The 23,160-nt window shown below is 35.9% G+C and overlaps 1 protein-coding gene across 1 annotated transcript; it reads right to left on the reverse strand.

Annotated features, from left to right (window-relative positions):
• Positions 1-12,980: 12,980 nt before the first annotated feature.
• Positions 12,981-14,279, reverse strand: LOC136042450 (craniofacial development protein 2-like). The gene has a single exon (XM_065727413.1). It carries the CDS (start codon positions 14,277-14,279, stop codon positions 12,981-12,983), a length of 1,299 nt encoding a protein of 432 aa, XP_065583485.1.
• Positions 14,280-23,160: the final 8,881 nt, after the last annotated feature.

Genomic DNA, 23,160 nt, shown 5'->3' on the forward strand with positions numbered 1-23,160 from the left:
ACCCTAGTCCATTTAAAGCAGTTAAAGCTAAGGATAGGGGAGCTTCCCATTGGATTCCTGGAAAAAAAATCGATGAGCGTCTCCCTGGTATCCAGTGACGTCGTTTGGAGGGGGGTAAGCATTATAAAGCCCAGACCCTTGACTCTCTGAATGTAGGCCCCTCTTGCCCCTCCCCCAAATTAAAATGCTGGAGCTACGCCCCTGCGGGTATCACAAGGGGTCTAGTGGCTTACGCCTCAAACCCTAAGATCTCTATGCCTCTTTTTTGAAAAAGATAGTCCTATCAGCCCTTACTCAAGAAAATCCTATCAATCCTTACTTGATTCAGTTTGGCACCACTGTAGAATTTCGAGCTCTTTCAAGATTATCTAAAATTCGTGTTTTGTAACCGGAAACACACGGGCCGTTTAATAATAGTAATAAGCTTTCTTGAATGTGCTAAACAAAACTTAGCGTAAGGACTTTCTTTGTGTTTGTGTTTTTTTCTTTCTCTTCCAAAATCTTGGCCAATGTTCTGAAGTTAACACTTTATTACAAAGAAGAACAATTATCGGCATAAAAATGGTAAGAAAGTTCTTAAATACCTTTATTGGTTTACCCTCAACACCCGCAGTAGTAGCACCTTTTAAATTCTTAAATACCATCTTAATCTCTTGGCCATTCACATCACCCACTAAATCATAATTGTGTTCCCTCATAAGATAAATAACCGTCTCTGGGGTGTGCGCTATCTCTTGAAGATCTACACAATCACCTTCTAACTTTTTTTTAGGTAATCGGACCATGAATCAGCTTCCAGAACAACCTGGGTATTAAATTTTCCTTTTCCACTATCATTCCGTAAATAACAACAAAACTTCTTAAAAACTTTTTTTTCTTAAATTCATCAGCAATGTCCAGTTTCTACTTATTCTAATAGTTTCTAATAGGTTTTTTCTCCATTTTATTAAACTTTTATATTCTCTTCTTTTATCTTTATATTTAGCCAATCTCAATCTTTGATCTTCCGCGCTTTCACATTCATTCAAGCAGTTCAATAAATATCTCCCTTCTCCTTTCATTAACTTGCAATCCAAATCATAATACCGCACATTCTTTTTTTTCTTTTTTTTTGACAGGACACACGATTCTGAACAACTGTCCATTATTTCATTTAACTGTATAATAATACCATGAGTATCTTTTTATTGTCCTCTAACGATTTCAACTTATTATTTACATGTGACTTCAAGAGCTCCCTTTTAAATGCCTCAATATCTTTATCTGTTAAATAATTTTTAATTCGTTTTTCTAAACCTAATATTCTATACTTCACATTATAGAAATTTCTGTCTCGCGGGCCGCGGTCCTGAAGCTGGCCAACGTTCACCTCAAGCTTAATAGCTTTATGATCAAATCCAACTAAATCTAATACTCCCATATTAATTGATTCAGGTACAAATTGCGTATTAATTAGCGCATAATATATTATTGGAGTTGGACCCGAAAGGCAAGTAAACTCGCCCCTACCCTTATCATTCCCAAGCCTACCATACGCAACCATCAGAACATATTCAACACAAAGCACCAGAAATTTTCTTCCCCATATATTTATTTGTTCTTTTTTAATCCTTGTTACTTCGTGGTATTGTACAGCAAATTGGAAAAAATCCCCTAAATCTGGGAACTCACCCTCTATGCCGGTATAAGAATTAAAATACCCCATCAACACGCACTCCAGATCTCACTAACTTTTCCGTATTAACGATAATTCTTCTTCTTTAATTTCTGAAGTATTTTCTCGATTATATGAACTATTCTGTGGAGGTAAATTAATTGCTTGAAGTAAACCCAAAATTAATTGCTTCCCACGTTTAAAAAAAATATAAAACCAAAGCAAGTTTTCAGATTTACTATTAATTCTCTCATAGCTTTCAATAGCAGATGCTTTAGCCAAAACTAAAATGCCACCATGATGTCTATTATTTTCTTGATGCATTACGTACGATCTGTTCTCCGAAATACCCGGGGAGATACATATTGTTGCCTATTTGAAACAAACTTCAATGCCAGGAAACAAACTTCGTTTTTTATCTTTCCGGTCTTGTCGCTTTATAACCATACCCCTGTCATCGGATCTCAAATAACAATTTAAAAGTCTATTCAATTTTCAGTGCAAGCACTTTACCTAATTTAATGGGCTTTAGGTAATTTGTTATCCTGCTTCCTGGATTCCGTATATGGAAGGAACTGTCCCCTTGTCAAAGCCCCCACTCCTTACGCTAAAATTTGACTCTTTGTAACAGTTCTACTTTGTAAAACAATTGAAAATTTTAGCGTAAAGAGCGGGGCGTTAAGGAGGGGAAAGCCCATTTCATATAAGGAATCATTTCTGTTCGTTTTAAGTTTTAATGTCGTTCCTTACTTTCTGTGGAAAAAAAACTTTTTTTTATTTAATTTCTGGACGCATTTGAATTAACACAAGTTTTAATTTTTGCTCATCGTTCATGAATAATTAAAACAAAATTTGCACATTATTGTTTTGCTAAATTGTTTTTTTAAATTTTTGATCGGACGATTTCGATCAAAGAGGGGCGGGGGAGATGGCCTAGTTTCCCTCCAAATTTTTTGGCTGCTGAAAAAGTATAAAAAAATGATTTTTTTTAAATAATACCGGAAAATCCAGCGCCCCCTTCATGGAAATACTCTTACCCGTGATATATCCGAGGAAAGATCCTCCCACGCATCCCCATCCCCCCGACCATAAAACGTCTTATACGTAAAATTTTAGATTTCACGCGTTTTATACTTTAAACGTCATTTTGTGTTGGAGAAACATTTTTTGGAGGAGGGGGAGGGGATTAATCCCCTAATCCTGACTCCTGGATTCGGTCTTGCTATCATAGATAGCCTATATTTTCTTTATGTGCATCCCAAAATGACCAGTAAATTCAAGAAAAAATTTCAAGAGAGTTCAAGAGATCCAATGAAATAAAATAAATGAAATAATCCAATGAAATAAAAGTTGCGGCCATGAAGCCGTAGCTAATTGTATAAGAAGCCAAGACGGACAGTCCGATTGAATAAAAGGCAAATCTGGCATTAATCAAACAGGTCGTGGTAACGAACTGTAGTAAGGAGCGACCGGACACAATAGTAACCGCAATAGTTACATCAAAAGGATTGCATTTTAATGCCAATTTTGAATATATAAATTTCATTAGGTTTAAACTTACCCATCAAAAGTTACGAACCAGAGAAAATTCGCCTTATTTTAGAAAATAGGGGAAAACACCCCTTAAAAGTCATAAATCTTAATCTTAATCGAAAATCACACCATCAGATACATCGTATCAGAAAACCCTACAGTAGCAGTTTCAAGCTTCTATCTACAAAAATGAAGAATTTTGCATTTTTTTTTGCCACAAGACGGATCACCGATGCAAGTTTATTTTATTTTATTTTTTTTTGCTTTTGTTTTTTTCCCATGGGTTACTGTATCGACCCAATGGTCCTAGAATGTCGTGTGAAGGCTCATTCTAACGAAAATCAAAAGTTCTAGTGCTCTTTTCAAGCGATTAAAAAAACTTGAGGGCACCTAGGGCCCCTCCTATGCTCATTTTTCCCAAAGTCACTCGATCAAAATTCAGAGATAGCCATTTTATTCAGCATAGTCGAAAAACCTAATAACTATGTCTTTGGGGACAACTTACTCCCCCACAGTCCCCTTTGGAGGGGCTACAAATTGCAAACTTTGACCAGTGTTTACACATTGTACAGACGCTTTTAAGTTTTTTTTGGTTTGACGGAGGGGTTGATAGGAGGGGGTTATTTGGGGGGAGCTTTCCATGGAGAAATTTGTCATGGGGAAAGAAAATTTCCGGGAAGGGGGAGCAGGATTTTTTAGCATTTTTTGAAAGAACAATGAAAAAATAAATATGAAAAAGTTTTTTTAACTGAAAGTAAGAAGCGGCATTAAAACTTAAAACGAACAGAAATTATTGCGCATATGATGTGTTCACCCCCTCCTATTACCTCGCTCTTTGCGCTAAAGCGATTTTATTAATTTCAACAGTTTATCCTACGGTCTTTGTGATTCAGGGGTCATTCTTAAGGAATCGGGACAAAAATTAAGCTTTAGTGTAAAGAGTGATGTATTGACGTGGGCGTGACCTCCCTCATATACGTAATAAATACATACGAATGTCGAAGTTCGTTGCGTAAGTTACGTATATTTTTACTAATAAAAACGTTCGTAAAAACAAAAGTTCTAGTTGCCTTTTTAAATAACCAAATAATTGGAGGCCTACTCCCCCGCTCCTTATGCTAAAATTTGACTTTTGTCACAGTTCTACTTTGTAAAACAATAGAAAACTTTAACGTAAAGAGCGGGACGTTGAGGAGGGGACAGCCCCTTTCATGTACGGAATCATTTCTGTTCGTTTTGAGTTTTAATGTCGTTCGGTACTTTCAGTGGAAAAAATAACTTTTTTCTTATTTAATTTCTGAACGCATTTGAATTAATACAGGTTTTGATTTTGGCTCATCGCACATGGATAATTAAAACAAAATTTGTATATTATTTTTTTTTGTTAAACTGTTTTTTCAAATCCTTAATAGGACGATTTTGATCAAAGAGGGGCGGGGGAGGTGGCCTAGTTTCCCTCAATTTTTTGGGTTGCTAAAAAATATCCAAAAATGATTTTTTTTAAATAATACCGGAAAATCCAGCGCCCCTTTCATAGAAATACTCTTCCCCGTGATACATCCATGAAAAGATTTCTCCCACACATACCTCTCCCCCAACCATAAAACGTCTTGTACGTAAAACGTTTGATCTCACACGTTATATACTTTAAACGTCTTTTTGTGTTGGAGAAAGATTTTTAGAAGCAAGAGAATTGAAGAAATCCAATGAATTAAAATTGAATATTTGCGGGCATGATGCCATGGCTAATCAAACAGTTCGTGGTAACGAACTGTAGTAAGGAGCGACCCGGATCTATAGTAATCGAAACTCTAAAAAATAGAATTTTATAACAATAGTTGCATCAAAAGAATCACATTTTGATGCTGATTTTAAATACATAAGTTTCGTTAAGTTTAGACTTACCCATCGAGAGTTACGTGCCTGAGAAAATTTGCTTTTGCTTAGAAAATAGAAGAAAAACCCCCTTAAAAGTCATTTCATTTCAACAAAAATCACACCATCAGATTCAGCGTATCAGAGAACCCTACAGCAGAAGTCTCAAGCATCTATCTACGAAAATGTGGAACTTTGCATTTTTTGTCAAACAGTTCGTGGTAACGAACTGTAGTAAGGAGCGACCCGGCTCAATAGTAACCGAAACTCTGAAAAATGGAATTTTGATACCAATACCTACATCAAAAGAATCGCATTTTAATATATAAGTTTCATCAAGTTTAGTCTTACCTATCAAAAGTTACGAGCCTGAGAAAATTTGCGTTATTTTAGAAAACAGGGGGAAACGGCCCCTAGAAGTCACACCATCAGATTCAGCGTATCAGAGAACCCTACTGTAGAAGTTTCAAGCTCCTATCTACAAAAATGTGGAATTTTGTATTTTTTGCCAGAAGGCAGATCACGGATGCGTGTTTATTTTATTTTATTTATTTTTTTTCCCTGGGGTGATCGTATCGACCCAGTTGTCCTAGAATGTTGCAACAGGGCTCATTCTAACGGAAATGAAAAGTTCTAGTGCCCTTTTTAAGTTACCAAAAAAATTGGAGGGCACCTAGGCCCCCTCCCACGCTAATTATTTTACCAAAGTCAACGGATCAAAATTCTGAGATAGCCATTTTATTCAGCATAGTCGATAAACCTTATAACTATGTCTTTAGGGACGACTTACTCCCCCACAGTCCCCATGGGAGGGGCAACAAGTTACAAACTTTGACCAATGCTTACATATAGTAATGGTTATTGGGAAGTGTACAGGCGTTTTCAGGAGGATTTTTTTGGTTGGGGGAGGGGTTGAGAAGAGGGGGATATGTTGGGGGAACTTTCCATCGATAATTTGTCATGGGGGAAGAAAATCTCCATGAAGGGAGCGCAGGATTTACTAGCATTATTTAAAAACACAATGAAAAAATAAATATGAAAAAGTTCTTTCAGCTGGAAGTAAGGAACAGCATTAAAACTTAAAACAAACAGAAATTATTACCCATTTTAGGGGCTCACCTCCTCCTAATACCTCACTCTTTACGTTAAAGTATTTTTAGTAATTTCAACTATTTATTCTACGGCTTTTGTGATTCTGGGGTCATTCTTGATGAATTGGGACAAAATTTAAGCTTTAGTGTAAAGAGCGAGGATCTGACAAAGGGGCGAACCCCCTCATATATGTAATAAAAATATGAGAATACAAAAGTTCTTTACGTAAGCTAATTTATAAGTTACATAAATCTTTTACTAATAAAAATATTCGTAAAAAATTAAAAGTTCTAGTTGCCTTTTTAATTAACAAAAAAATCGGAGGGCAACTAGGCTTCCTCCCCCGCTCTTTTTTTCTCAAAATCATTCGATCAAAATTATGAGAAAGCCATTTAGCCAAAAAAAAAAAAATGCAAATTTCGTTTTAAATATTCCTCTGCGGAGAGCCAAAATCAAAACATGCATTGATTCAAAAACGTTCAGAAATTAAATAAAAAAAACAAGTTTTTTTAACTGAAAGTAAGGAGCGACATTAAAACTTAAAACGAACAGAAAAAGTTACGCTAAAGTTTTTTACTGTTTTAAAAAGAAGAATTGAGAGACAGAGTCAAACTTTAGCGTAAAGAGCGGGGCGTTGATGAGGAAGCAGCCTCTTTCATATACGAATTAATTTCTGTTCGTTTTAAGTTTTTATGTCGCTCCTTACTTTCAGTTAAAAAAACTTGTTTTTTTTATTTAATTACAAGACAGATCACGGATGCGTGTTTGTGTTGTTGTTTTTTTCCCAGGGATGATTTTATCGACCCAGTGGTCCTAAAATATCGTGTGAGGGCTTGTTCTAACGGAAATGAAAAGTTCTAGTGCCCTTTTTAAGTGACCAAAAAAATTGCAGGGCATCTAGGCCCCCTTCCACGCTCATTTTTTCCCAAAGTCACTGGATCAAAAGTCTGAGATAGCCATTTTATTCACCATAGTCAAAAAACCTAATAACTCTGTCTTTGGGGACGACTTACTCCTTCACAGTCCCTGTGGGAGGGGCTGCAAGTTACAAACTTTGACCAGTGTTTACACATAGTAATGGTTATTGGGAAGTGTAAAGACGCTTTCAGGGGGATTTTTTTGGTTGGGGGTAGGGGTTGAGGGGAAGGAGTTATGCAGGGGGATATTTCAATGTAGGAATTACCATGGGAGAAGAAAACTTCCATGAAGGGGCGCAGGATTTTTTATTTTTTTTTTAAAGAACAATGAAAGATGAATATTAAAAAGTTTTTCAACTGAAAGTAAGGAGCCGCATTAAAAATTAAATCGAAAAAAGATTGTTACGCATATGAGGGGTTCACCTCCTCCTAATGCCTCGCTCTTTACGCTAAAGTAACTTTATTAATTTCAACTATGTTTTCTAAGGCCTTTGTGATTTAAAGGTCATTCTTAAGCAATTGGGACAAAATTTAAGCTTTAGTGTAAAGAGCGACGTATTGACCAGGTGGTGAACCACCTCATATACATAATAAAAACATACAAATATAGAAGTTTGTTAAGTAAGCTAATTCGAACGTTACGTGTATTTTTACTAATAAAAACATTTTTTAAACAACAACAAAAATTGGAGGGTAACTATGCCTACTCCCTCGCTTTTTTCTCAAAATCATCCGATCAAAACTATGAGAAAGGCCAATTAGCCATAAAAATAAATTAATATGCAAATTTGGTTTTAATTATTAATGTGCGGAGAGCCAAAATCAAAACATGCTTTAATTTAAAAACGTTCAGAAATCAAATTAAAAAAAAAGATTTTTTAACTGAAAGTAAGGAGCGATATTAAAACTTAAAACGAACAGAAATTACTCCTTATATAAAAGACGCTGTTCCCTCCTCAACGCCCCGCTCTTTACGCTAAAGTTTTTTACTGTTTCAAAAACTAGAGTTGAGAGACAAAGTCATGTTTGAATCTTTCTCTTAACTCTACTTTTTAAAACAGTAAAACCTTTAGCGTAAAGAGTGGGGCGTTGATGAGGAAGCAACCCCTTTCATATGCGAAGTAATTTCTGTTCATTTCAAGTTTTAATGCCGCTCCTTACTTTCTGTTAAAAAAAACTTGTTTTTTTTATTTAATTTCGGAACGTTTTTGAATCAATGCATGTTTTGATTTTGGCTCTCCGCAGATGAATAATTAAAATCAAATTTGTATATTTATTTTTTTGGCTAAATTGCTTTCTCATATTTTCGATCGAATGATTTTGAGAAAAAAAGAGCGGGGGAGGAAGCCTAGTTACCCTCCGATTTTTTGGTTACTTAAAAAGGCAACTAGAAATTTAAATTTTTTATGAATGTTTTTATTATTAAAAGATATAGGTAACCTATAAATTAGCTTACATAACGAACTTCTGTATTCTCATGTTTTTATTACGTATATGAGGGGATTCACCCCTTCGTCAGTACCTCATTCTTAACATTAAAGCTTGAATTTTGTCCCAATTTCTTAAGAATGACCCCTGAATCACAAAAGCCGTAGAATAAATGGTTAAAATTACTAAAATTACTTTAGCGTAAAGAGCAGGGTATTAGAAGGAGGTGAGCCCATCATATGCGTAATAATTTCTGTTCGTTTTAAGTTTTAATACTTTTCCTTACTTTCATTTGAAAAAACTTTTTTATATTTATTTTTTCTTTTTTTTTCAAATAATGCTAGAAAATCCTGCGCTCCCTTCATGAAAATTTTTTTCGCCCATGGTAAATTCCTCTAAGGAAAGTTCCCCCAACGTATCCCCCTCTTTTCAACCCCCTCCTTCCCCCTAAAACGTCTGTACAGTTCCAAATAAACATTAATATACGTAAGCACTGGTCAAAGTTTGTAACTTGTAGACCCTCCCACGGGTACTGTGGGGGAGTAAGTCGTCCCCGAAGACATAGTTTTAAGGTTTATTGACTAAGATGAGTAAAATGGCTATCTCAGAATTTTAATCCGGTGACTTTGGGAAAAAAATTGGAGTGGGAGGGGGCCTAGCTACCCTCCAGTTTTTTTGGTCTCTTAAAAAAGGCAGTAGAACTTTTTATTTCCGTTAGAATGAGTCCTCTCGCAAGATTCTAGGACCACTGGGTCGATACGATCACCCCTGGGAAAAAACAAAACAACAACAAAAAAAACAAACAAATAAACACGCATCCGTGATCTGCCTTCTGTAAAAAATACAAAATTCCACATTTTTGTAGACAGGAGGTTGAAACTATTACAATAGGGTTCTCTGATACGCTAAATCTGATGGTGTGATTTTAAGTTAAAATTCTACGACTCTTAGGGGTTGTTTCCCCCTATTTTCTAAAATAAGGAAAATTTTCTCAGGTTCGTTATACTTAAATGACTTTCAGGTCTAAAGCAATGACTTCTATTCTTTTTTAATTACTGTCTGTACTATTCTAACCAGTGTTGCCAACGCTTCGGAAGAAAAAGTACTGCAAAACGCTCCAAAATTGTACCACTGATTAAAAAATTGTACCATATCTATTTTTTTGCGTGTCATGCTACGGGCAAGACGAAAATTTTTTTTGCGCTAGGCACAAAACCAGAAATTTGATTGTACCAGAATGTACCTTTAGAGGTGAAATGTACCAAAATGGTACAATTGTACCGCTGTTGGCAACACTGCTTAGTAGACCTTCACGATTGTTGTATGAAAAAAAATTAGGGCAATGGTCTCTTTGTCAGTATACAAGCATAAACTGACAAATTCCAAGCTACACTTTAGGCTACACTTTGTAATTCTTAGAATTCCTGTGAAAGCCCAAATTTAAGTTTGCTCTTTGATGGTAATTTCCAAATGACTCATGACGCTTCACTTTGCAACTCTCAAAATTCCTGTGAAAGCCAAAATTTAAATTTGGTCTTTGATGGTAATTTCCAAATGATTCATGAGGCTTCACTTTGCAACTCTTAAAATTCCTGTGAAAGCCAAAATTTAAATTTGCTCTTTGATGGTAATTTCCAAATGACTCACGAGGCTTCACCTTGCAACTCTTAAAATTCCTGTGAAAGCCCAAATTTAAATTTGCTCTTTGATGGTAATTTCCAAATGATTCATGATGCTTCACTTTGCAACTCTTAAAATTCCTGTGAAAGCCAAAATTTAAATTTGCTCTTTGATGGTAATTTCCAAATGACTCATGAGGCCACATTTTGTAACTCTTAAAATTCCTCGGAAAGCCAAGCTCTAATTTTTTTCCTTAATGGTGATTTCCAAAGAACTCATGATGCTACACTTTACAACTCTTATTGCATTATAATAATATGATAATCGCTATTCAGAATTCAAATTAATCTTATTTTTTTTTTATAGCGGTTGGTTCTTTCCATTTTCCTATATTTTATATACATCCAGGGTGCCTAGACCTTTCTTTCCCAGACCGGGTTATAACGTGGACGATCGGAAAATTACATTTTCCTTCTCAGAATAAAGAAAACAAAGCATCAGATATCTTCTTTCAAAGATATTTGGGTGACCTCCTTTCTCCTGCAGAGACCATTTTGGTGTAACTCCTCCAAATACCTATTTTATCTCCTCATCTATTTTGTGCTTACCCTACAGATGGCTGTGCTGCTTAACGCTATATTATGACCGCAAGAGGCCAAAAACAGGCACCTAAATAAATGTGTAAAGGAAAACTTAAAACTCTAGAAGAGAAAACAAATAAAACTACAATTCCCTCTGCTCACTGCGTCCTGACGCCCAGTCAAATCTTATTGTACAATATTGTACCACATTTTGTAAAATGTACCAGGAAATTTTTGATCGTACCAGAATGTACCTTTGAAATGTACCAAAATGGTATAATTGTACCGCTGTTGGCAACACTGGGTGAAATGTACCAAAATGTTACAATTGTACCACTGTTGGCAGCCCTGCTTTCGGGTTGGTCAAAAGTATCATTTCTTCGTTACTCAACAATTGAATCAACCCTTCAAAAATTGTAAATATAAATTCAAATTGCGAGATTCTTTAGATATACGTGGAAACATGGTTAGTATATATAAGTTTTAATGAACTGAGTTTTGAGTTTTAATGAGTTTTAATGAATTGATCCTAGATGATCGGAAGAGGGTTCGTTTAATGGGAAATAGAAAGACCTAGTAGCAAAGTTTTCTACTCAAAATTTTGAGATAGCCATTTTGTTCAGCATGGTCTAAAGATCTAATAATTATAGTTTTGAGGATGACTGACCCCTCTAAGCTTCTGGGGGAAGGGTTGCAAGTATTTCAGGTGTTTTCAATTTTTTTTTTTAATTTACACCTCCTAAAAGGTATAGGTTTTTAATGAAAATCACACCGTCGGATTCAGCGTATCAGAGAATCATGCTGTAGGGTTTAAAGCTCTTATCTGCAAACATGTGGAATTTGTGTTTTTTGTGCGAAGAAAGATCACGGGTGCGTGTTTACTTGTTTGTTTTTTTCCAGGGGTAATTATGTAGACTCAGTGGTCCTAGAACTTCGCGAGAGGGATCATTCGAATGGAAATTAAAAGTTCTAGTGCCCTTTTTAAGTGATCAAAGAATTGAAGCTAAACCCCCTCCCGCCCTCATTTTCCCCCAAAATCAACAGATCAAATTTTGTGATAGCCATATCTCTTTAGCCTTGTTTTTTACTTTATTAGTTTTTTATTAGTTTTTTTACTGTTTTAAAAAGAAGAATTGAGAGAACGAGTCAAACTTTAGCGTAAAGAACGGGGTGCTGATGAGGAAGCAGCCTCTTTCATATACGAAGTATTTTCTGTGCGTTTTAAGTTTTAATGTCGCTCCTTACTTTCAGTTAAAAAAAAATTGTTTTTTTATTTAATAGCTTAAAGAGCGAGGTATTGACGAGGAGGCTAACCCACTCATATTACGTACATGAGGAAGTTCCCTCTCCCCTTTCAATACCTCGTTCTTTACGCTAGAGTTCGAATTTTGTTAAATAACGGCCAATATAAGCAATAATTTGTTGGTGTTATTTTCCTTTTAAACTTAGCATTTAGTTTTACTGTAAGCAGCTTTATAACTATGCTTTTTATGTGATACTGAACCAAAGATATTGTATGTCTTCGGCTTGTGGTTGTTATTAAATTTTAAAAAATAACAAGTTCTTTCCAACTAAAAGTAAGGAATAACATTGAAACTATTAATGTTTTAATAAATCATACATATATCGAGTAAATACGTATATATTATTAAGTATTATATCATAATAAATTATTACCTATATTTTAAAGATATTTTTTTCATGCGTTTCAGTCATTTGAAAGTTGCTCAACTTGTGAATCATTTTTATAAAAATAGTTTCGTCCTCTTTGGACGATTTGTTACTATGCCTTACAAAATTAGTTTCACAAATATCACTAATTTAAGTTACGTGGGAAAATCTTTCCATGGAGAAATTTCTCGTGGGGGAAGGGAATTTTCCATGGAGGGGAGCTGGATTTCCCGACATTATTAAAGAAACTTTCAGCAATTAAATAAGAACAAGTTTTTTCAACTGAAAGTAAGAAGTAACATTAAAACTGAAAAGTAACAGAAAATATTACGTATATGACATGGTTTGCCTCTCCCCTGTAGCTTGCTCTTGCGCTGAAGTTTATTTTTTAGCTTTGAAAAGAGGCTACTATTCTAACTAAATAACCTTTTCGATTCAGGAGTCATTCTTAACCAACTGAAACAAAATTCACGCTTAGGTTATTATTTGTTTAAAAAAAGTAAAATTAATATTCAAATTGCACGTTAATTATTCATATACGGTGAGTGAAAATCAAAATCTGAGTTAATTCAAAAACGTTCAGAAATTCAATACAAAAAAAAAGTTTTTTTAACTGAAAGTAAGGATGTGAGTGGTCCTTCCACCACTCAAGACAAGAACCTTCGTCAGAGAGAAGTCATCCCTGGACAGGACGGGACCCAAGGTGGGAGTTTTATTTTCAGTGAGGTCTCGGAGATGCTTGAATAGGCTGTCCATGTCTTTCTTTTTTGCAGCTAGCTCAATTTCATTGGCTTTCCTTGCAACAAACTGGGTTCTATCCCGGTGAATGAGTCTGTTCCGCACTCCATTGAGCCTCCGATATGTGGTCATATCCCCAAGAAGTCTTGCCTTCCGTCTTTGCTCTATGACTTGCAGTGTTTCATTAGTTAGCCACGATTTCTTTGGATAACTCCTCTTGCCAAGCACTAGTTGTGCTGCATCACTGGTCTGCAATTTAAAATACTTCCAGAGATCTTCGCTGCTATTAAGTGAGCCAAGGGCCTCAAAGCTATTCGATATCTCGATACTGTACTTCTGGCGAGTATCTGGTTCCTTTAGTTTCCCAATATCTGCAGCGACGGGTTTTCTTTTCGATCGTTGTGCATGGAGGCGAAGCCGAAGATCGGCGCACACAAGCCTATGGTCTGCGTTTCCAAGCTCTGCTGATCTGTAAGTTCTGCAGTTCTTCACCAATGATCTCCAGCGTTTGGAAATAATGACGTAGTCAATCATCTTCTTTGTACGACCGTCATTACTATACCACGTGTACTGAGGAATAGTTTTGCGTTGGAAGTAGGTGTTTGTAATGTAGAGGTCGTGAGATCGGCACAGTTCAAGTAAGCGAAGCCCATTGTCGTTAAGTGGGTCGGGGGATACAGGACCAACTGTGCCACGCCATAAACCCATATCATCGCGTACTGTCGCATTAAAGTCGCCAAGGAGAACAGTTATATCATGAGGGGGAACTATTGCAAGGCATCTGGACAAAGCAGAGTAGAAATCCTCTTTAGTTGCATCATCAGAATCGTTGGTCGGGGCATAGCATGTGATGACAGTCATCTTGCCATGCTTGTGTCCAAAGCGGGCGTTCATTAATCTGTCCGATACAGCTTCGTGTAAAAGTAAGGCCTTTCTTGTAAGGTCATTTAGTGCAAGGCCAACACCATTCCTTCTCGAGCTTCCTCCAGACCAGAGCAATGAGTCACTGTTACCTATTCGCTCTTCTCCGCTTCCGGTAAGACGTGTTTCTGTAAGACCTGCAATTGACACTTTATTCTTGCGAAGTTCTTCAGAGAGTAGGTTCTTTGACGCAGGCTCATTCAAAGTCAAGACAATCCAGGTGGCTATTCGTAGCCCCCTTCGGTCCATAAGGTTTAGTCTTTCAGTCTTTCTGACGTCGTCAGCATGTCCATTGACGCGCGATGGTCAAGATCTTAAAAGGGAATCTGGGTCCGACGCTATATTGTCACTTTTCGTAGCACTTAATTTTCGGGTGGAGGGTCGCTAGCCCAACCGACCCTAGGCCTGGAATCTGATTAGAGCTAGGTTAAACCTAGGTACTGAGATTCCCGGGGTGGGCTCCACCCGTCACATGAGGTTGCGGCCGTCCTGATCGGAGTGTTTAGTTAGGGGAGAAACCCCATATCCAGAGGCACGTGGTCAGCAGACAGAGTCTGCCTCATTCCGGACGAACTCCATTAACCTCCAACTCCAAGTAGCTATGGCTCCCATTATTTTTGTTCGTCGTTAATTTATAAGGAAACTCATATCTTTTGCTATACTGACAAATTTACTCCTCCCTGGCGTATCGATTAGCAGAGGATGGGGATCAATTGTAAATTTATTTCCCCCTCCTTCTATATTTTGAGAAGTATATTTTTTGGAATTGTAATTTACAAATGGGCTACCTGTTTCTGTTTTCATTGAAAAAAAAAAAAAATCAAAATTGACCCTTCTTGGTTTGAAAAATGAATCTCACCCTCCCCACTAAATTTTATTGAATTTACCCCACTGTCCCATCCTGAGACATACTCCTCGTGTGTTTTTGGGAAATAGAAAAGTGTTTCAAATAAATACCTTAAACGTCCCTGTTCTTAAACTTAATTGAATGAAAAAACAAGTTTTTTTAACTGAAAGTAGGGAGCGAAATTAAAACTTAAAATGAATGGAAACTAGTCCGCATATGAAAAGGACTGTCCCTTCCTCAACGCCCGCTCTTCACGCTAAAGTTTGACTCTTCCTCATAACTTTACTTTATAAAACAATACAAAACTTTGGTGTAAAGAGCGGAGTGTTGAGGAGGGGACAGCCCTTTTCATATACCAAATGATTTCTGTCCGTTTTAAGTTTTAATGTCGCTCCTTACTTTCAGTTAAAAAAACTTTTTTTTTGTATTGAATTTCTGAACGTTTTTGAATTAACTCAGATTTTGATTTTCACTCACCGTATATGAATAATTAACGTGCAATTTGAATATTAATTTTACTTTTTTTAAAGAAATAATAACCTAAGCGTGAATTTTGTTTCAGTTGGGTAAGAATGACTCCTGAATCGAAAAGGTTATTTAGTTAGAATAGTAGCCTCTTTTCAAAGCTAAAAAATAAACTTCAGCGCAAGAGCAAGCTACAGGGGAGAGGCAAACCATGTCATATACGTAATATTTTCTGTTACTTTTCAGTTTTAATGTTACTTCTTACTTTCAGTTGAAAAAACAAACTTGTTCTTATTTAATTGCTGAAAGTTTCTTTAATAATGTCGGGAAATCCAGCTCCCCTCCATGGAAAATTTCCTTCCCCCACGAGAAATTTCTCCATGGAAACATTTTCCCACGTAACTTAAATTAGTGATGTTTGTGAAACTAATTTTGTAAGGCATAGTAACAAATCGTCCAAAGAGGACGAAACTATTTTTATAAAAATGATTCACAAGTTGAGCAATTTTCAAATGACTGAAACGCATGAAAAAAATGTACCAGAAGTACAGTATCGAGATATCGAATAGCTTTGAGGCCCTTGGCTCACTTAATAGCAGCGAAGATCTCTGGAAGCATTTTAAATTGCAGACCAGTGATGCAGCACAACTAGTGCTTGGCAAGAGGAGTTATCCAAAGAAATCGTGGCTAACTAATGAAACACTGCAAGTCATAGCACATCCGATATGTGGATATGACCACATATCGGAGGCTCATTGGAGTGCGGAACAGACTCATTCACCGGGATAGAACCCAGTTTGTTGCAAGGAAAGCCAATGAAATTGAGCTAGCTGCAAAAAAGAAAGACATGGACAGCCTATTCAAGCATCTCCGAGACCTCACTGAAAATAAAACTCCCACCTTGGGTCCCGTCCTGTCCAGGGATGACTTCTCTCTGACGAAGGTTCTTGTCTTGAGTGGTGGAAGGACCACTTCTGTTCGCTCCTCAACAATACTGGTCCGTCTGCGCCTCCTAATGATAGTCCTAGACAACCTTGCAGTCAAAGACCTGGAACAGATGTTCCTCCAAATGAGCCTTTCAGCCCCTCAGAAATTGGACATGCAGTAAAAAGACTCAAGAATAATAAAGCTGCGGGTATCTGTGGCTTAAACTCAGAGCTGCTAAAATATGGAGGTCCTGCAATGCTCCTGTTTCTACACACCCTGTTCTCTTAGAGTTATTTTAGGCTTCTATTTCCTCTCATCTTTAGTTTAATATGACCTTTACTTTTCTTTAGAAAACTTGTGTTTCCGAAAGTTTTTTTTAAATTGATTTTGTTCGTTTTTAAGTTTCAAGCTTTTCGAAATTCCCTCTTTCAAAATAATTTATCTCTTCCAAAATAAATTAACAGTTTTGACAAAAAATAATAAAATTAAACTGAAAATTGGATATATAATCAATATATATTAAATAAGGGGGTTTGGTTTATCTGATCTTTGAACTATTTTCAATACCTTCGCAAAACACCTTGTATGCCCTCCGGACATAATATACAACACTTGCACCCGGGCTCTGGGGGGGTTGCATTGACCCTAGAATTTTCGTCATCCGATCTTTCAACTTACTTTAACAAAATAGATATCTCAAAAATTCGATCAGATGGATTTGGGATAAAAAGGCATGAGTACTAGCAGCACTCTGGTTCCTTTTGACACTTAAAAAGGGAAATAGAATTTTCTGTTTACAATAGAATGAGCCCCTGACGAAGTGAAATTATCATTCCTTCCAAAAAAAACCTTATCTGCCCCTGTTTCATTATTTACAACACTTGTCTCTGGGTTCTGAAGTGCTGATTAAACCCTGGAGTTTCTATTATATGATCGTTGGTCTATTTTACATATATATAATATGTACACATGTTAATGTTCATATAATTATATTTATAAATAGATATATTTATATGGATATATTTTGTTATTATATTAATATATATAGTTTTGTTTTATTTTATTATATCATTAAATGCTCATTAGGGACCTTTTTCCTCTTGGCTTTCTTTTTAGGTTTTCTTAATTCTTTATTTTGAAAAGAGACTTACTTTTAATCCTGTTTGCATTTTCTTCCCAACACCGACTGAATCATTATTGTTTAAATCAACTATAATTGAAAGTCCTTTAAATGCAATGGCTTTCCAGAGACCACTCCCTTCGTTTTGTTCATTATCTGAGTCTCTATAAAATTATTTGAAATATTTAGTAACAGTTTTTAAAACAATAAATGACATTCAAAATTTTCGTGTGACCTGCTCTTATTTCGTGGTAGAATTTAATTTTGCTATTAACTTATCATTATTTTAAGTGTTAAATGCTGATAATTTTATAATTAATTTTAAAATGAAGAGAGGTGTCTAAGCTCCTTGGGTCATCCTCTTTAAAACGTCACCGTCCTAATTCACATGTATAATCTTATTGTACTTTTTCTACTTTAGATAACTCGTGGATCTGCTAAGTAGTGGTCTTAACCCAGATTAAACAAACAAAAAAACTAGTTTTTTTATTAACTGAAATTAAAGAGCGACATTAAAACTTAAAACGAGCAGACATTACTCCGCGTAGGAAAAGGGCTGTTCCCTTCTCAACGCCCCACTTTTTACGTTATAGTTTGACTCTTTCTCTCAATTCTACTTTATTAAACAGAAAAAACTTTAGCGTAAAGAGCGGGGCGTTGAGAAGAGAACAGCCCCCTTTATGCACGGAGTAATTTCTGCTCGTTTTAAGTTTTAATGTCACTCCTTACTTTCAGTTAAAAAAACTAGTTTTTTTTTTGTTTAATTTCTGAATGTTTTTGAATTAATGCATGTTTGATTTTGGCTCTCCACACATAAATTATTAAAATGAAATTTGCATATTAATTCTTTTTTTGGCTAAATGGCTTTCTATTAGTTTTGATAAGACGATTTTGAGAAATAAGGGGTGGGGAAGGAGGCCTAGTTGCCGTCCAATTTTATGGTTACTTAAATAGGCAACTAGAACTTTAAATTTTTAACGAACGTTTTTATTAGTAGAAAATATACGTAACTTGAGAATTAACTTATGTAACAAAATTCTATATTCTTATATTTTTATTATGTATATGAGAGGGTTTGTCCCTTCGTTAATGCCTAGCTCTTTACTCTAAAGCTAAAGTTTTGTCCCAATTCTTTAAGAATGACCCCTGAATCAGAAAGACCATAGGATAAATAGTTGAAATTACTAAAATACTTTACCATAAAGAACGAGGTATTTAGGAGGAGAAGAACCCCTCATATACGTAATAACCTCTGTTCGTTTTAAGTTTTAATGCTACTCCTTACTTTCAGTTGAAAAAACTTTTTTATGTTTATTTATTCATTGTTTTTTTTTTATAGTAATGCTAGAAAATCCCGCGCCCTTTTCATTGAATTTCTCTTTCCCCATGACATATTTATCCAAGGAAAGATCCTCCCACATAGCCCTCTACCCTCAACCCATCCCCCAAACCAAAAAATCCCCCTGAAAACGTCTATATACTTCCCAATAACCACTACTGTATGTAAACACTGGTCAAAGTTTGTAACTTGCCGCCCCTCCCCTTGGGACTGTGGGGGAATAAGTCATCCCCAAAGACGTAGTGATTATAGCTTTCGACTATGCTGAACAAAATGGCTATCTCAAAATTTTGCTCCGTTGTCTTTGGGAAAAAGAGCGCGGGAGGGGTCCTAGGTGGCCTCCAATTTTTTGTCACTTAAAAAGGGCACTAGAACTTTTCATTTCTGTTAGAATAAGCCCTCTTGTGACATTCTAGGACCACTCGGGAGATACGATGACCCCTGGGAAAAAAAACAAAAAAAAACAAAGAAACACGCACCCGTGATCTGTCTTCTGGCAAAAAAAAATCCGAAATTCCATATTTGTGTAGATAGGAGCTTGAAACTTTTATAGTAGAGTTCTCTGATGCGTTGAATCTGATGGTGTGATTTTTATTAAGATTCTGTGACGTTTAAGGGGTATTTCACCCTATTTTACAAAATAAGGCAAATTTTCTCAGGCTCGTAACTTTCGATGACAAATACTAAATTTGATGAAACATATATTTTTAAAATCAGTATTAAAATGTGATTCTTTTGATGTATCTTTTAGTGTCGAAATTCGTTTAAAGTTTCGTTTACTTTTCAGCCAGGTCGCTCCTTACAAATTTAAGCCGCTGTTCTTCAAAATTTAAGGATGGGCTCTAAAAATTCTTTTTTTGAGAGGAATACCCCCTCCCTATGGCCTGAATTGACGCAACTGTCACAGTTTGATAGAAAAAATTCTTAAAATCAGGAAATATAATTGTTTACTTTATAAAATATATATGAATAATTTTTGTGGCTTGTATTACCTTACATATGCCAAAAAATTCACAAGAAAGCTAGGGTTCCCCCGGGTATTCAATATTCCTTTTTCCCCAACTATAATTTAACTGAATTCTTTATAAATTGTAATTGAGTAATGTATTGACAACATATTTGATAATTATATTAAAAAGTAAGAAGTTGACTTTGTAATGTATATTTGAACAATTGCTGTCGCTAGTATGTAATTACATAAAAAAACTAGTTTTTTTAACTGAAAGTAAGGAGCGACATTAAAACTTAAAACGAACAGAAATTACTCCGTATATGAAATGGATTGTCCCCTCCGCAATCCCTCGCTCTTTACGCTAAAACTTTTAATTGTTTTAAAAAGCAGAATTGTGGCAAAGAGTCAAACTTTAGCGTAAAGAGCGAGGGATTGCGGAGGGGACAATCCATTTCATATACGGAGTAATTTCCGTTCGTTTTAAGTTTTAATGTCGCTCCTTACTTTCAGTTAAAAAAAACTAGTTTTTTTTATTTTATTTCTGAACGTTTTTGAATTAATGCATGTTGCTATTGACTCTCCACACGTAAACTATTCAAATGAAATTTGCATATTAATTCCTTTTTTGGCTAAATGGCTTTCTCTTAGTTCTAATCATACGATTCTGAGAAATATGGGATGGGGAAGGAGGCCTAGTTGCCATGCAATTTTTCGGTTACATAAAAAGGCAACTATTAATTTTAATTTTAACGAATTTTTTTATTAGCAAAAAATATACGTAACTTTAGAATTAACTTACGTAACAAACTTTTATATTCTTTAATTTTTATTATGTATATGAGGGGGTTTGTACCCTCGTTAATACCTCCTTCTTTACACTAAATCGTGAGTATTGTCCCAATTCTTTAAGAAAGACCCCTGAATCAGAAAGGCCGTAGAATAAGTAGTTGAAATTACTAAAAATACTTTAGCATAAAGAGCAAGGTATTTATTTCCTCCTAAATACCTCGCTCTTTATGCTAAAGTATTTTTAGAACCCCTCATATGCGTAATAATCTCTGTTCGTTTTAAGTTTCAATGCTAGTTCTTCCTTTCATTTGAAAAAACGTTTTCATGTTTATTTTTCATTGTTTTCTTATAGTAATGCTAGAGAATCCTGCGCCCTTTTCATTGAATTTTTCTTCCCCCATGACAGATTCCTCCAAGGAAAGATCCTCCAACATAGCCCCCTCTCCTAAGCCCCACCCCCAAACAAAATAAAATCCCCCTGAAAACGTCTGTACACTTCCCAATAACCATTACTATATGTAAACACTGGTCAAAGTTTGTAACTTGCAGCCCCTCCCCCAGGGATTTTGGGAGAGTAAGTAATCCCCAAAGAGATAGTTATTATGGTTTTCGACTATGTTGAACAAAATGGCTATCTCAAAATTTTGATCGGTTGACTTTGGGAAAAAAATGAGCGTGGGAGGGGGCCTAGATGCCCTCCAATTTTTTTGGTCACCTAAAAAGGGCGATAGAAATTTTCATTTCTGTTAGAATGAGCCCTCTTGCGACATTCTAGGACCACTTGGTCGATACGATGACCCCTGGGAAAAAAAAACAAACAAACAAATAAACACGCACCCGTGATTTGTCTTCTGGTAAAAAATACAAAATTCCACATTTTTGTAGATAGGAGCTTGAAACTTCTACAATAGGGTTATCTGATACGCTGAATCTGATGGTGTCATTTTCGCTAAGATCCTACGACTTTTAGGGGGTGTTTCCTCCTATTTTCCTAAATAAGGCAAATTCTCTCAGGCTCGTAACTTTTGATGGGTAAGACTAAACTTGATGAAACTTAAATATTTAAAATCAGCATTAAAATGCGATTCTTTTGATGTAGCTATTGATATAAAAATTCAATTTTTTAGAGTTTTGGTTACTATTGAGCCGGGTCGCTCCTTACTACAGTTCGTTACCAAGAACTGTTTGACAAGGAGACAACTTGACTCAGTAACTAATTACATAAAAAAACAACAAGTCTTTCAACTGAAAGTAAGGAGCGACATTAAAACTTAAAATAAACAGAATTTATTTCGTATATGAGGGGATAATCACAATTCTCAACACCATGATTTTGACCCTGAAGTTCTTCGGCACCTTAAAAAACAAAGACTTATTGTTCTAATTAAACAACCCTGGTGTTTCACAAGTCTTTCTTTAAAAATTGGGGCAAAATTTAAACTTAAGCGTAAAGAGCGAGGTGTTGAGAGGGGAGCAACTCTAATATACAAATAACTCACGTTTGTTTGAAGTTTTAGTGTTGCTCCTTACTTTCCGTTGAGAAAAAAACATTCTTTATTTAACTTCTAATCATTTTTTGAATAGTGCCAAGATATCTGGCTCTGCTTCTATAGGAAATTCCCCCCCCGAGGAAATATGCTCCCCGTTCGTTGTAGTTGAAGGGTCCAAAAATTGTGTCTGTAAGGAAGACCCCCACCCCAACCTAAGACTCTCAGGCCAAGGGTCTTAAGTTGTACCCTGAGGGCATAAAAGGTTCTCGTAGAGAGGGTGATCATATCTGATTTGGAGGGGACTCATTTGATTGGTAATCAGAAGTTCTAATGCCCTCTTTAAGAGCCAAAGTGATCAGAGCGCGGCTAGACATTGCTTGTGGAGATATATCCGCAGGTATAAATTGGGATATGGTACAATTTATTTGCCTAGACTAAATTTGTCTTGAAGTTGTGGCAACACTGGCCCTCAGACATTTGCAATAAAACTTATATATACTTTCTGAGATCGCTTCTACTCACAGACTATATAGACACCAGTTGCGCATTTACTTTTCAAAAGCAACCCAAAGCTATCTTCGCGACAATAATGGGCGCTCTGTCCAAACCATACACTCTTGCAGTTGGAAACTGGATTCCGAAGAGGCTGATAGGTCAAAACAGAAATTACCGTTTTCATTCCTGGAATACAGCCAAGATCTTTCCGTGCTGATAAGATATGGGAGCGCTGGAGGTTAACGCTTAATCTAAAGATGTATGCTGAAATTGAAATCTTTCTAAGAGCAAGATACGACTCCACTCAACTGGCGTCTATATAGACAATCTATAACTATGAAACATATCCAGGGTAATTTGAATGGAATGACTAAAAAAACACAATGGGCAATCTTACAATAAATTTTTCTGCCACACAAATTGTTGGCAATCGCCCAATTCAAACAATTACTGAAGATGTATTTACCCCAACAATCAGAAATAGGGCCAAAGCCCCAGCTTCTCAGGAATTCACATTTTTTAACAATGCAAGAACACCCTCAGAATTGCTTCTGACTATATCTACATTGGAGTACACGCGGCTCTTGTTAATATTCTCCGAGTTATCTATAAGTTTCTCACTAACACGTAGCATTTATATAATTTGTTAAAACTTACAATATCCCTTGGCTTACGCCAGAATAAGAGGGAAATGAAACAACACCAA

This window comes from Artemia franciscana, unplaced genomic scaffold (assembly GCF_032884065.1).
Source record: "Artemia franciscana unplaced genomic scaffold, ASM3288406v1 Scaffold_1304, whole genome shotgun sequence".
Classification (NCBI taxonomy): domain Eukaryota; kingdom Metazoa; phylum Arthropoda; class Branchiopoda; order Anostraca; family Artemiidae; genus Artemia; species Artemia franciscana.

What these genes read in the sequence shown, in the direction of transcription:
- LOC136042450 (XM_065727413.1), bottom strand. Translation starts at nt 14,279, where the DNA reads ATGGACCGAAGGGGGCTACGAATAGCCACCTGGATTGTCTTGACTTTG.